Source organism: Cannabis sativa, chromosome 2 (assembly GCF_029168945.1).
Source record: "Cannabis sativa cultivar Pink pepper isolate KNU-18-1 chromosome 2, ASM2916894v1, whole genome shotgun sequence".
In the NCBI taxonomy this organism is placed as follows: domain Eukaryota; kingdom Viridiplantae; phylum Streptophyta; class Magnoliopsida; order Rosales; family Cannabaceae; genus Cannabis; species Cannabis sativa.
This window is the reverse complement of record NC_083602.1, coordinates 362,505-378,121: the sequence shown is the minus strand read 5'-3', so window position 1 is coordinate 378,121 and position 15,617 is coordinate 362,505. Positions and strand designations below refer to the sequence as shown.

At 33.8% G+C, this 15,617-nt stretch overlaps 2 protein-coding genes across 2 annotated transcripts; one reads left to right on the top strand and one right to left on the bottom strand.

Annotated features, from left to right (window-relative positions):
- Positions 1–2,968: 2,968 nt before the first annotated feature.
- LOC115719337 (isoflavone 4'-O-methyltransferase) lies at positions 2,969–4,498 on the top strand. The gene is made up of 2 exons (XM_030648325.2): positions 2,969–3,979; positions 4,067–4,498. The coding sequence occupies exons 1-2, from the start codon at positions 3,155–3,157 to the stop codon at positions 4,367–4,369; spliced, it is 1,128 nt and encodes a 375-aa protein (XP_030504185.2). The 5' UTR covers positions 2,969–3,154; the 3' UTR covers positions 4,370–4,498.
- A 1,113-nt stretch (positions 4,499–5,611) lies between these two features.
- On the bottom strand, positions 5,612–7,257 carry LOC133033887 (uncharacterized). The gene is made up of 3 exons (XM_061108950.1): positions 7,055–7,257; positions 6,801–6,975; positions 5,612–6,701 (listed from the first exon to the last, which is right to left on the bottom strand). Exons 1-3 carry the CDS (start codon positions 7,153–7,155, stop codon positions 6,603–6,605), a joined length of 375 nt encoding a protein of 124 aa, XP_060964933.1. The 5' UTR covers positions 7,156–7,257; the 3' UTR covers positions 5,612–6,602.
- Positions 7,258–15,617: the final 8,360 nt, after the last annotated feature.

Below are 15,617 nucleotides of genomic sequence, written 5' to 3'. Positions count from 1 at the left end.
AATAATGAACATAAACCAATTAATCAACACAATGAATCAAACCCGAAATCAAACAAAGAACAACACAAGGTTTTATCCTGCTTCCGGTTCTAGAGATCAACATGATCCCTGGCCATACTCCAGCTGAGAAACATCACCAATTCTTCATTAATATGTGAATAAGAGAGCAGCAATACAATTACAATAACCTGAGCAATCACAGCTCAGATGGCACTCGACACACACCAGAGAAAACAGTCACAGTTTTCTCTCTATCAACCCGAGTACACCCCTTGTTCTTGACCCTCTTCAAGAACAGAACTCTCAGCTTAGAACCCTAAGCAACTCTCTCTAATCCTCTCTCTTATTTTCTCTCTTCTACCTTCTGTTCTCCCCCACTTAAAGTGACAAAGACTAGACTTATATATAGGCCCAAACTCAAACAAGAATAACACCAACTAACTAACTAACATAACCGAAAGTTAGTTAAGTTAGTTGGTTTAAATGAGTTGGATAATAAGTTGGTTAAGAGGATCAATTTCCACAGAATTTATAATAAATTTTATTTATTTAATTTAAGTGATAAAAATAGGAAATAAGAGATAAATTCTAACTTTGGAAATAAAAGACAAAAAAAAAAAACATTAATTACGCTCAAATCTCACCTATTAGAACTCTAGAAACCAGCAACAGCAAAGAAGATTTCTCCACCAATTTCACAATTTCTTAGCTGAATTGACAAGGTTTAGGGACTGTTTAAGCTTGGAGATAAGTCTTATATATTTTATTCTTGAATTTCTTAGTTTGAGTTGAGTTTTGCTTAGGATTTAGCTTAGTTTTGGGGTTGTGGATATTGTTGGAGTTTAGTCGACATGTGTTTAAGTTTAAATTGATGGTGGTTTAAGATTGAATTGAATGGAATTTAAGGTTGTTAGGTTTGAGTTGGGAAAATGGAATTTAAGATTGTTAGGTTTCACTCAACTATGGTATTTTGGTTATTTTGATGAATTTCAGAGTTTTGATTGATTGTATATATTGTATTCATGTTATAGAACTGTTTTGTAAAGTTTGGGAACAATTGGTTAGGTTTGGAGCAAGTTTTGGGGCTTTGAAGATCTGAAATTTTTCGAGTTTCTAGTGTAGTGAACCGAAATTCCGGATGGTCAGTTTTCGAGAATCGCTGATTTTTGTATTTTGGCCATAAGTTTTCACTTGGGTGTTCGTTTTAGACATTCTATATACCATTTTGAAGCTTTATGAAGAGCTCTACAGTATGAGACATAAATTAGAGCCAAAAATGTATTTTATTTTAGGGTATTTTCACCATAAGATTTGGTAGAAAACTGTAGGTTATTTTATGCAGATTTTAGACAGTGTTTTGGAATAGACCCTTATTGATTTAACATTGTCATGACATAAGACCCGAGATCATCGAGCATCATTCCACTCAGGTCGGCCCGCACACCTAACTTTAGACTTGAGGAAAGAAAAGCTTTATACACTGCTTTACGTGTTGGCCTGTAAGAATCAATTATTATCGTTTGTGACTCAATTATGATCGAGAAAATGATGTGTAACGATTATAATCATTTGTGACTCGATTATGATCGAGGTAATGATTATTATCGTTTGTGACTCGATTATGATCGAGAAAAAGACACGACCATTACCGTTAGTGAGAATGAATAAAGATACTGTCATTATCGTTAATAAATTGAGTAATTACTCCCTTGAAACTGCTGACAAGTTTCTTACTTATCGGGTGCTTTATCGGGCAACGATAGTGACATACGTAGCTCGTGAATAACGAGTGGTAAGGATGCTTTATGAAGCATTAAAGTAGGATTGTCTTATAAGATAATTAATTGGTTATGTGATCGATTATGTATTGAGTGTATCCGTTTATTATAATGATGAAGTTGTTAACTATGAGTTGCTATGATTTTCTTATAATGTGTAATATATGCGTTTGTATAGACGTTAAATTATATATGCGCATATTGAATATGTAATGAATCATATGTATATTTAGTTGTGATGTGAATACTTGCATTTTCAATGCTTTTGATCTAGTAGCTTTTCTTGTTGAGTCTTTGTGACTCACGGGTGCTTCGTGGTGCAGGTAAGGAGGATATGAACTGTGTTCGGCCATGAGTTAGCGGTCTCCAAGCAATGTACATATTAGCTATGGTGTCTTAACTTCCGGGAAACAGGATCAACCTTTTGGCTATGTTTGGAAATGTAACTTTACTTTTGTAATAGTAGTTTTGAGACTTATTGTAAAAAAAATTATAAACAGAGGATCCCCGTATTATAAGGGTATTTTGTACGAGTGTTTTATTTTAATTTAATAAAAAAGTTTTTAATCAAACCATACATTTCTTCAATTAATAAATTAGTTAGAAATAAGTTTGTAAAAACATGACGTCCCTATGGGTCAAGGCGTTACATATTTCGTGAGCTTCTCTTTTCTATCTTTCATCTTCTTCTCTCTCTCATTTTCTTACACACAGGCCTATTTTTAAAATGCTGTTAGGATGTAAAAAAAAGTTTTTGTGGTTAATACAATTTTCTGGTTCATAAAAAAAACATATAATATAAGAAGAGTGCCAATTAAAAAAATAAAAATAAAAAATGTTCCAACTTTTTTTTTTGGACTCTAAAGTTGAAAAATGGGTTGTAAACACTTCTCAAGATATATAATGTGTATTAGTTTAATTATTATATTTTATACCCAAAAGACACGGTTTCTTTCTCTCTCCCTTTAAATATATAATTACGTTATTATTATATATTATCTTAGATTAGAGATAGGTACGTTTTAATTATTTGTTTGTGTAGAATCCACATTATATATTTTATTTAATTGTATAAAGTATAGTTTACTATTAATAATCTATCCGATAGTACAATTTTAATAATATGAAGCACCTCTATCTTAGTTGTCATTTTCCTTAAATACAAATAAAACTTCTTAGAGATGGGAGAAAGTCTTTTATTCAAATTAATTCTCATTTTCTTTATTCAATTTTAGTTATTCTATAACAAAATCACATCCACACAATACATGTGGAGAAGTGCTATATAAACTAGCTAGGAAGTTGTAAGTTATAAGCATAGAGAGATTTGTGTGAGTTTTTCTTTTGATCAATTGTAATAAGAATCATATTAATTAATGATGAGTTCTATTAATGATAATACTATTACTACTACTCAACAATTATCTCAAGGTTATGTCAATTTGTACAAGCATATGTTAAGCTATGCAAGTTCCATGGCTCTAAAATCTGCTGTGGAATTAGGCATACCGGACATAATATTCAACAAAGGCAAAGCCCAAACCATTTCTCTTCATGAGTTGGTCTCCGCCCTTCAAATCCCTCCATCGAGGACTAACTTTCTTCGTCGTGTGATGCGTGTACTGGTACACTCTGGTATCTTCACAAACGAAAAAGGATACAACGACGACAAAGAAGAAGAAGAAGTATATGGCCTCACACCTTCTTCTAAATTACTTCTTACCAATGGTAATAACAGTGGGGTCCCGAGCGTGGGTCCCTTTGTTCTTTCAGTTCTTGAGCCAGTTACTGTAACTGCATTTCATTTAATTGGAAACTGGCTCAAGAATGAAGATAGCCCAGCCACGCCATTTCATTTAGCTAATGATGACGGGTTGGGCTTGTATGAGTATTGGGGTAAGAATACTGACGGATTTGGTGATCGTTTGAATGAAGGAATGGAAAGTGACTCCGGGACTTTGAAATTTGTTCTCAAGAATTTCAATTCTACTTTTGAGGGAATAACTACATTGGTAGATGTTGGAGGGAATACCGGAACGATGTGTAAGATGCTCATTGAAGCATTTCCTCACTTGAAATGCTCAGTGTTTGATCTACCTTATGTGGTTGAAGCCAATTCACATAATAATACTGAAAACTTGAAGTTTATTGAAGGTGACATGTTTCAAACAATTCCTGAAGCTGATGCAATTCTATTCAAGGTGTGTGTATATTTTGATCTCATTTAATTAATGTTATTATATATATGTACATAAAGTGTTATAATAGCTAATGTTTTCTTTTTATAGCTTGTTTTATGTGGTTGTAGTGATGATGAATCCATAAAGATTTTGAAGAATTGTAGAGAAGCTATTTCAAGAAATGGGAAAGGAAAGGTTCTGATAATAGAAAATAATGTAATAAATAGTGAAAAAGATGAGCTTCTAGAATTGGAAGCTAAGCTCTACTTTGATATGTTACTAATGGCTAGTGTGACAGGGAGAGAAAGAAGCAAAAAAGATTGGGAAAATATCTTCTTCAAAGCTGGTTTCACTCACTATGAAATTACACCTATGTTTGGTTTAGAGGCACTAATTGAAGTTTTTCCTTAATTAATGATAGATTAATCAAACAAAATGAGTACTTGTGTGATATGATTACTATTGTGACTATAATTGAGCACAATAAAATGATCAATACGTAAATTATGTTTCAACAAGGGAAATAAAATTTACTTTTTTTAATGGTCTTGAATGAGAATATATTCATTTAGGGCTCGTTTGGTATGCCGTATTATATTGTATTGTGTTATATTAGATTGGATTATATTGTATTGTATTAGTATTATTTAATACCATAGCATGTTTGATATTGACTTGTATTAATAGATTATGTAAAGTTATAATATATTTTCAATAAACTCCACCCGATCACCGACTAGCAGTCGAGTCCCGAGTCTAGGTCTCAAGTCCAGGTCTGGGTCCCGAGTCTGGGTCTAGGTCTCGGAGCTCAAGCCCAGTTTTGATTTTAGTTTCGAGACCCGGTTCCAGTTCTAGTTCCGAGATTCGGATCCAATTCCAGTTCTGGGATCCAGGTCTGGTTCTGGTTTCAGAACTCGAGTTTAGTTCCAATTTCGAAACTCGTGTTTGGGTTCGAGTCCTGAGTCCAGATTTGAGTCTGGGTCCCAAGTTCAGGTCTAGATCTAGGTCTAAGTCCGGGTCTGATCCTGGGTTTGGGTCTGGATCCAGTCTCGGGTCCTGGTCCTAGGTCTGGGTTTGGGTCTAAATTTGAGGTCCTGGGTTGTGGTTGTTGTTTGGGTTAGAAATTCGGATTGACCCCTGATCCTTTGTAAATATTATAATACACAAGCTAATACAGATTATTTATTATGTATTAAATAATACAACTTACATTGTATTAAAAATTTTAGTCTTAATAATTAATACATTATATTGTTTTATCCAAATATAACCTTATTTATTATTTTATCAAATACGATTCTTATACGACCTACTAAACAAGTCGTTCTAATAATACTATATAATCACGAAGTCTTGCACAGGCAAACTTTTCGTCCGTGGTTTCATAAGAAGGTATAATGACAAAATTGTAAAGTTTTAATTTAACCATTTATATTCCTCTCATATTAATACATTTTATGTATTTAGATATATGAGTTGCACAAGCTTGGAACTTTACAAAATAGTGATGAGTTACTCGCTCTCGCTTCCGGGTCCGATTACTTAGCAACATTTTACGAAGGTTGTGTAGTGAATGGTGTTCGGTTTATTGCATCAAAGCGAGACCAAAAGCGGAAGACACAAAATAGTGGTGTTACTGTTGCTGGAATTGAAGGGTTTAATTACTACGGCACACTTGAAGATGTAATCACTATGTCTTATACTGGTGCATATACAGTGTCATTGTTTGAATGTAAATGGTATAACACTAATCCATTAAGAAAGAAGACAATCACTGAAAATAATATAACTAGTATAAATACTCGTGGATATTGGTATCAAGATGAACCGTACATCCTTGCTAACCAGGCGAAGCAAGTTTTCTATCTTGAAGATCCACTCAGAGGTCGCGATTGGAAGGTTGTTGAAGATATTAGCCATCGACAAATTTGGGACATTAATGACAACGAAGATGAGACTGATGTAGATGTTGTTAGTGATTCTAACTCTGCCAATTTTGTGTTGACGGTTGATCTTGGAGAGTTGATTATGCAATCGAATGAACCTCCAGTAATTGTTGAATCGTCCGATCAGTTAGTGCACTACTACAAAAATACCCTTTAGAGGCGGTTTTTAAGCCCTTTAGGCGTCGGTTTTCGCGAAATTCGCTACCGACGCTGATCAGGGCGACGCTAAAGGGTTTATACGAACCGACGCCATATATACCCCTATGGCGTCGGTTATTAGCTAGGAACCGACGCCATAGGGGTATATATGGCGTCGGTTCCTAGCCAATAACCGACGCCATATATGGCGTAGGAACCGACGCCAAAAGTGAGCAGATTTCAGTTTTTTTCATTTTTTTTAATTTAATTATATAATTTTAATTTTATATTTATTAATTTATATATTATTATATTTAATTTAAATTACATATTTATTTAAATTTTAAATTACATATTTATTTAATTTAATTATATATTAATTACATTTTAAATTAAATAGTAATTAAATTTGGGTAAAAATATAATTTGATTTCATAAAAATAATTAAATATTACACAAACATGTAAAATTAGTTAAAAATATTAATAAGTTAATAAATCTAATTACAAGTTAATCTATAAAAATTACATAATGAAGAAAAATTCTTCGACCTTTGAACCTCAATCGTCACCGTGAATCACCGCCATCAATTGTTCGATCCACTTTCGCTGTAGTGGTAACAATTCTGTTTTTGGATCGTATTGCTTCTTACCCCCAAACTGTTAAAAAAATTAAAAATTTATATTAGTTTATGTATATGTATATTATATATTTGTTATTATAAAATTTATATACTATGATCAATAATTAAAACTTACAGCTTTTTGATCTTCTATGTAACGGTTGGGGTTGGCACGTGCGACGATGTCAGTGATATATTTCAAAACATAAAAACCGCATTCTTGGCTTTTAGGTTGTCTTGGACAGTTTGCTTGTGAAATTCCTTGCCACGGGCCAAGATACTGATGTGCGTCCCCTATATACATGAATGCCCTGTTTGGGAAAATTATATTAGCATTTCAATTCGTTAGTTAATTTAAATTCGTTACATAAGAAGTCATTAAATAATTACCTTCCGATCATTTGTTCTATTTCTTCGGGAATTGGGCGGCCTTTTACAGGGTTTAAATGGATAATTTTCCTTGGCGCAACCACCACTAGCGTCCAATGCATCCTAGAAAATTATATTGGAATATAAGTAAGATAGTATAAAAATAATTTGAAGACATAATATAGAAATGAACAATTAGCACTAAAGAATTTAATAAAGTTTACCCGATATTCCAAGGAATAAAGAACATTTGGTGGTTGTCGTTCATTAATGATAACCAATTAGCCAATCGTCTTGCCGCATCGTCAAAAGATCGACTCGTTCTTCATCGCCGATCCCATGCACTTTGTGAGAAGCTCGGGTCGTAAAACTTGAAAATTTTTCTCGTACCGTTGATGCTCTCCCATATGTGCCTGCCAAAAAAAAGTGTTAGTGCCTTATAATAATTTAACTATAATTTGATATAAGGTTAATTAGATTAAAGAAGAGTATACATCATTCCAAACAGCATTCCCTGGTTGCCGATGTAGTTACACGTAGCAACCTGCTGCAAATCCTCTCCGCATAAAATGATCTGGGTACGCGGTGCAATGAATCCTCGGGGGACAGAAATTGTGATTATATCACGTTTATCTTTGAGCCTTAGGAATTCATGAATCATCCATTTTAGCGAATTAGGGATCAACGCCATCTTCTCTTCCGTGAACAACTCATCTTCTCGTGCACCACGGCTTTGTGGAGAAAGCATCAGAGCTTTCCCCTTTGACGCATCACGTCTTGAGGGCGGTTGAGCGAGTGGACCCTAAACAAAACAGAACATAATATATATAGATATATATCAAATTTTATCTAAATTCTACCGAAATTTCGGCAGCATAACGGTTGTAATTGAATGACCCCAAAAATTTTGAACATGGCCGTATAACGACAAATAACACATATATAACGTAGTTTGTTCATCCATCCCACCGCAAAGACATATATTCGCAGAACCTACTTCACTACGGATGAATATTGAAGATATTCAAACTCCACTAATCATTAATAATTAATTTCGGTTGAGAAGTTACCTCGGTTGTTAAAATTAAGTGTTTAGGCCAAGGAAGGAACATCTGGTACACGTCCCTAACATATCTGAACTCTTCAATTGGGACTAGGATTTCAGCGTCCTCTTGCAGGATTTCCGAAACCATGATCCGAGCATGTGAATCATCGTAATCCTGGCAGTGAACTTTGATCTTACCCACATGCTCGTACAAATACCCTCGGCCACAATATTGTCGAAGTTGTCAGAGCAGAGATGTACTTGCTGATTAAGGGCCGCATGGTCATCAAAATTGTATAGGATACCTTGGTCGTTGAGGGAAATGAACTCCTCAGCATAAATTTGTGGTTGTACCTCATCCTGAGGAGCGTATGGTTGTGGAACATACGCCTCACCAGCCACATCTCCTTCTTCCTCTTGTTCGGCAGCGTTCCTCTGCTGCTTAAGGGATTGGACTTCGGCTTTTAATTGTTCAATCTCCTTCGCTTGCCGAGCCACAACATCAGACACTTCCCTTTTCTTCCTGCCGAACAGTTGAGATGCCCTGGTCAGGAACCTACAAATCATAAAATGCAAATTAGCAACGATTTCATTTGTGTAACTAAATAAATAACATTTGAAGTAATAGCATACCCAGCAGCCCTGACACGTCCAGGATGCTCTGGTGTCCCGAGCGCCTGCGTGAGGATATCGTTTTGGCCCTGGACCTGAATTTGTCCCTGACTAAGCTTCTCCTCTAATTGAGCCTAATGCACGCATATATTCAAGCAATTAGTATATGAATTATATACACTAACTCATGAGTAGAACTCAATTAAGGATTAATATATACTTACTATCTTCTCGGCAATTTCCTTGTCGTAATCAGTGACAAGTTTTCTACTCTTGGTGCGAGATTTAATCCAAACACGGTGGCGGGGAGGATCTGCAACTTCGAGGTCCTTTTTCTACATAACGTTATAACAATGAAATGAGTACCAATTAAATTGTATAGCACATTATAGCACATTATAGCACATTAAATTTTTAGTATTACTTACCACAGCTTCCCGTACGTTCACCATTCCACTCCGACCACTTCGATGTCTGGATTGAATTTTTGAGGAACGTTCACGTTGCACCTTACTCAATTCCTACAATGCCAAAAAATACATTAGATACATGTACTTGTATTTAAGAGTTTATCTTAGTGTTAATATAATTAGCGTACCGAAATTCGGGAGTTAGTCGACTTTCAACAAATTTGCACCAATCGCCAGCGTCGATCTCCGGGTGCTTTTCGTGACTTGTGCCAGTCGTCCCAGATCATTCTCTTTCAACGCGGGCATTATGATGTCTTTTGTCATCCTATTCTTGAAGTCTTTCATTAACTTCCCAGCTAGGATGAGACAATCATGTTTGAAGGTGTCCGGCACAATGAACCCCGTCTATTTTGAAGGAAAACAAACACGGTTAGAGTCAACATTTGGAGTAATAGAAAAACAAATCAAAATTCTAACAAATAATAGCTTACCTGAATGTCTTTCCAAACTTTATTTTTCAGAGTCTGGTTGACTTCTTCCCAATTTTTATAAGCCAACCCTATTGTCGCCGACATCCGACTCCCGTAGTGGATACGAGCTTCGCGTAGCTTTTTCCACAGTATTGACCTTTATCATTAACTTCGAGGGCCACTCTTTTGCCCTGATCCATTAGTTTGGATATTTCATTCATTTGCGTCGGCCCTCGTGTAGGTATTGTGGTTGGACACTCATTTTTCTCGCTCCCGAATCGATCCCGATTCCGAGTTCGCCATGTCTACACCATTAACAAACAAACTTCAAAGTTAGCTATATATATAACAAGTAGTGTATATGAAATATTAAAAGCATAAACAATATGTTAATGATTTAGGAGCATTCACAACCACAATATAAAGTAAGCTATATATCAAGTCATTCCCGAGTTGGAGTATGTTAATGGAAGTAAGTCTCGTTCGATTTCTTTGGGTTTCTATTTTAGGTTAACAGAACAATGAATCAATGATTTAAGCATAAGAAATGTGTTTTTTGCTTTAATTTACTTTTATTATTTTTATCTGTTATTGCATTTGTATTCTTCTTCCAAAATTAAAGTAACTTTTTTTTATTACTATTATTATGTGTAATGATGAATGACTTTTAGCTTAAGGATTGTGATTTTAGTAAAGTGTTAAACATGTTGTGGACCATGTAGCTAATCATTACAATGGTCATCAATTATACCCAAAAAGAAGATGATTGAAATGATATTGGGATTTATTTTTATTTTTTTTATTAGTTATGGCAAAGATGAATTTTTGGGCATGTTTGATTCCAATTTTGAAAGAAATTTTAAAATTAAGGTCACCATTTTCACTAGATTAGTAAGCTAACATAACAAATGGTTAGATTATTTTTTAGTGACCTAACATCTTATTACTATGTTATAGCTAATTAGTTCTTTGGGTGATGTAAATATTAATATTTTTTTAGTAAGATTTATCCTAATTCTACCGAAATTTCGGCAAAGACAACTACTGTAATTGGACGTTCCCAAAAATTTTAAAAGTGCCTAAAATAACAAACAAAACAGATAACCAATACAAAATTTATCCACCCATCCGACCGCAGTACATGTATTCGCAGAACCTACTTCACTACGGATGAATATTTAAGATATTCAAACTCAACTAACATGCATTGATAATTAATTATATAATAAGAAAAAGTTAGTTAAAGTATATACCTATCAATGCAAGCTCAAATACACTACACACAAAATTATACCGAACCTACAATATAAACAAATACAACGAAATTGCAAAAATAATTATTTCATTACTTATAACTAGTTATTAAAAATAGTAACAAGTTACTTAGTTACTAAATTATACATACATATATATATAATCAATTATATCTCACACTATTATCTCAAAAAAAATTATTTCCCACACTAATTTAATTTTAAAATTTTTATTTCTAAACTATACACACACTAATATACACACATTATATACACACATATTCAATAAAATATAAAATTACATATATATACTATATGTTGAGCTTTAAATTTTTACCTAATAACCGCAATCCGACGAGCAATTCCGTAAAAAATCCGGCACTATACACATACAACACAACAATATTACCATTAAAATTAAAAAACCCAAAAAAAAATTTACAAAAACTAAAAATAAAACAATGTACATTATAAAAATGAATAGAAACTATATTTATACCTTAAAAGAGGTTGAGATTCAATGTTTTCTCAACAAAAAATGGTGGCCGGAGTTATACCCACTATTTTTGTATAGGTTCGGATGACAGTGAAATAGGGAAAAAAATTAAAACTTTTTGGGTGTATAGGATTAAGTATCGAAAATAGAAGATTTTGCAACAAAAATGGGCTCAAATGGTTGAGAAATGGGGGAGAAATGGGTGGTGGAGGCGGTGGTCGGCGAGGGTTTTTCGTCTCTGCAGCTGGGTGCTGGTTTGGCTTTGGCTGGGTTTGGTCGAGTGAGGAAGAAAGCTGAGTCGAAGGGGTAGTTTTATAGCCCTATGCCGTCGGTTCCTTAGGAACCGACGGCATAGGGTACACGTGTCAGCAAACACGTGTACCCTATGCCGTCGGTTCCTATAAAGGAACCGACGGCATAGGGCTAAACCTAAAAAAAAAAAAATTATTTTCCAACCGCCTCTAAATGGTATAATGCAATTTTATACCTACGGTTTTTATCAAAAAACCGCCTCTAAATGTCAATTTCGAAAAAAACGGGTATTTTCACACCCTTTAGCTTCCCTTTTTATAAGTGGGAGTGAAAAAACAGCCTCTAAAGGCCAAGATTGTAGTAGTGGTGGATTCTGAGATAGAGAATAATGAACTTGATGAAAATTATGTTGCTGAAGAAGTAGATGATTTACTAGTTGAACATGTGGAGGATGAAAATGTAAACTTAGTGAATGATGGAAATAATAGTGATTCTTCAGTGTAACTTTTATTTTGTAAACATTTGTTACTAAAAATTTTTACAATTAAAGGACTTTTTAATTTCTTTCGCATTAACATTTGTGTGATATTTCAATTATGTGTTTCACATTTGTGAATTCTTACATTTTTTTCCGTCTTCAAAGTAAAGTAAACTGTCAGCTACGTTAGCGACATACCATGGTGGGGATGGTGATGGCAGGGATCCCCCTGATCCTTCTAGGGTACCGTCGTCTTGCGAAGCAGGTTTTCATATTTTTTTCAAATCTAAAATTGTTCTGAATATAAATAGTGAATGTATGATTTACTAATAAAATTATTTTTCCCTTGAATATATATAGTTCCACCTCCGGTCAGAAAGGGTCGTGTGGTTGCCGCAAACGCTAATCTCGAAAAAAAAAGGAGAGAAGCTGGTAAGCCCTTACCGGTGGAGGTAGATCTTGAAACCGGCAAAGTTGTTGGCACTGAAGCAAGCAATTATGTTCGATTTCTTGGCCAACAAGTAAGCATGTTGTGCCCGGGTGGTCATCTAAATTTTTCCGATGTACCCCAACAATACAAGGATCAAGTGCTCAATCGAATTAGAGTGAGTGATTTTTAATTATTAAAGGTTGTAATAATTTTATGTCCTCATTTATAAATTAACATAATTTAAAATTATTTTATTACATAGTACTATTTTGATATCGATGGGAATCCCCATCGAGACCTACTTATGGGGACTTTATATTCGGTGATGGCGGAGCGGTATAGTGAGCGAAAGACGCTCAGACACAAGCATTTTAAACAACATTACAAAAAACCAGAAGATTGGGAGACAGCTCTCAAATTCCCCCCTGACTACTTGAATACCGAGACTTGGAAACCGGTTTGCGAATTGTTCGTTAGTGAGGCCTTTTTGAATCGTTCAACTAAAAATAAATCGAATCGGCAACTAATGAAATATCCAACAACGCAAGGCACAAAATCGTTGGCTTCCATACGCCACGGAATGGTATGTAATAATTCTTTAGTTGTTAATAATGTTTTTCTCTTATAATAAACTAATTTAATTGTTTATGTTCGTATTGGGGGGTCCTGCTGGAGAGCATGTAGTTGAAGCATGGAAGGAGATCCATGTGAAAAAGCCGTCTGGCACTTTCGTTAATGAATTAGCTGCAAAAGATTATGTAAGTGAATAAAATGATTCATTATTAAAATTTATATTTCATATTAATAATATACACTAATAATTTTGATTTAAATAGGAGGAACTGATCAAGGAGCTTGATAGGAAAAGACTTGAACGGCAATCCCAGAGCGATACCGGCACTGAATCTGAATCTGATACTGGTTATCAGTTTGACGTTTTGGAAACAGTTCTAGGCCGAAGATTTGACTATCAAAGAGGCGTGGGTAAAAGGCTGAAGGGCAAAGGAAAGAAACCAATCCCTCAAACTCAATCGACGGTGCCTCCTGCACCAACTACTGAAATGATGAGCACTGTGGCAGATATATTCTCAGCTATGCGTGCCACTTGGGGGGGTAATTTGACGCCTGAACAACGTGCCCAAATATTTAACCCACGCTTTGACAATTTCATTCAAACGTATAGTCAGTCGCAGTCGCCTGGTGGTTCGTCTTCTCAGAGTTATGCCGCTCCTCCGGAACAGCAACAACAACCTCCTTCGCAACCACAATTTCAGCCTTCTTCGCAACAACAATTCCAAAATTTGTCACAGCAGCAATTTGAAAATTTTTTGCAGCAGCAACCCCAATCTTTTCCTCAGCAGTTTCCTCAGCAGCAACAACAGTCTGCTCCGCCAATGGGAAATCAGTTCTTATACCGAACACCGTCAGAGTCTCCTCCGCTCGGCTCAAACTTTGCTGATTTTGGATTATTTGGGAGTTCATCGCAGGAGAACCAATTTTATTCAACTCCCATTTTCAACCAAGCTGAGCTCGGTAATTTAACACTCGGTTTATCATCAGACCAAGCATATGTGCCTTCTCCGCCACGGGCTTCGGGGACTCGTAACGAAAATAATCCGGAACAAGATTTTATAATTAGAGACTTAAATGAAGATGTTAATGAATAATTTATTTATGTTTTGTAATAATTTAGTTTAAATTTGAGACAATATTTTATTATGATTAATATGTTAAAGTTAATTACTTTGGAGACATTTTTAAATTGTCAATAAATTTTATTAAATTGTTATAATTATATTAATTAAATTTTATATATTAAATATTTATATAAATAATTATTTATTTATAAATATTTATTTATATATAACCATTTATAATTTTTTTTTATTCTGTAGGGCATTAGCGGCGGAGTAATAGCGGCGGGACCCCGCTATTGCCCTTTAGCGGCCAGAAAGGGTACTAATAGCGGCGGAGGCGTCCGCCGCTATTAGTGTCCAATGTTGTAGTGTATTATATATTTTGGAAAATGATTAGAGTAGTAATATTATTCCATAAGTGGTAATTTTAACACAATATATTTAATATTAATAATTTACGTAATTTTTTCATAATAATTTATGAGATGCACATGTTTAACTAATAATATAATATAATTCAATTAATAGTAATATATATAACTAAATTTAATATTTTTTTTATATATAACTAAATACAATTATAAATTTTTAGACAATTATATGACACACTTTATCAATCTATTAATTAATTAGATTAATTTTTGAACTTCTCATACCAAACACGCCCTAAATTTCTATGTTGTCGAAGTGAGAATGGTTAAAAAGATTCATATAGAAGAAAGGGAATGTGATGATCTTCATCAAAAGCTGATTCATGGAAAAGAAGAATCATCAACAACCATTGAATTAGGTGCTAATAATAAGCTAGAATAGATCAAGAAAGGTAGAAGAAATAGCGTTATTGAGTTATTGAGGGCTCTATTATAAGAATGAAGACTTTTGCCGGTGTTATTTGGAGAAATCTAATGAAAGATTTTTACATTTCATTTACTACTTTTTTTTGGGGAATTTTTTTAATTATTATTTTTTTTTGGACTACTTGCTCTTTATTAATAAAGTGTCATAGTGGACACGTTTTGATTATTTTAGTTATATGGTGTTAATAATTTACAAAAAGACAAAAAGACAAAAAGACAAAAGTAAGAAATATTTTCAATATTTTATGTTAGTATTTTTCAATTCTCTCCTAGTAGACCTAGGTGTTAACAATTTTATCATTACATATTTTACTCTTATTAATTAATTAATAATTTTATTTTTGAAAAATTATTTTATATACTATTTTTTAATATATATTTTTTAAAATTTATAGATTAAAATTATTCAAGAAGTTTCTCTAGTAGTTTTTATGTGAGTTGTTATACGATTTTTTTTTTTTGATAAATCAGCAGTGTTTTTATTACTCCAATAATCCAATTTACAATAGAAATTTAGTTATACGAATTTTAGTTTCGATTTAGATTGTTCCAATAATTACTATAGAAATTTTTATGTGAAATTCCGTAAAAATACAAAAAAAAAAACCTGTTTTGAAATATAAAACTAAAAAAACTCTTTTTAT

Excerpts from the sequence above, each read along its gene's own strand:
- LOC115719337 (XM_030648325.2), top strand. The coding sequence starts at position 3,155 with ATGATGAGTTCTATTAATGATAATACTATTACTACTACTCAACAATTA. Across the intron at positions 3,980-4,066 it reads CTGATGCAATTCTATTCAAG|CTTGTTTTATGTGGTTGTAG; the intron begins GTGTGTGTATAT and ends TTCTTTTTATAG.
- LOC133033887 (XM_061108950.1), bottom strand. The coding sequence starts at position 7,155 with ATGCATTGGACGCTAGTGGTGGTTGCGCCAAGGAAAATTATCCATTTA. Across the intron at positions 6,976-7,054 it reads ATAGAACAAATGATCGGAAG|GGCATTCATGTATATAGGGG; the intron begins GTAATTATTTAA and ends TTTCCCAAACAG. Across the intron at positions 6,702-6,800 it reads ACATAGAAGATCAAAAAGCT|TTTGGGGGTAAGAAGCAATA; the intron begins GTAAGTTTTAAT and ends TTTTTTTAACAG.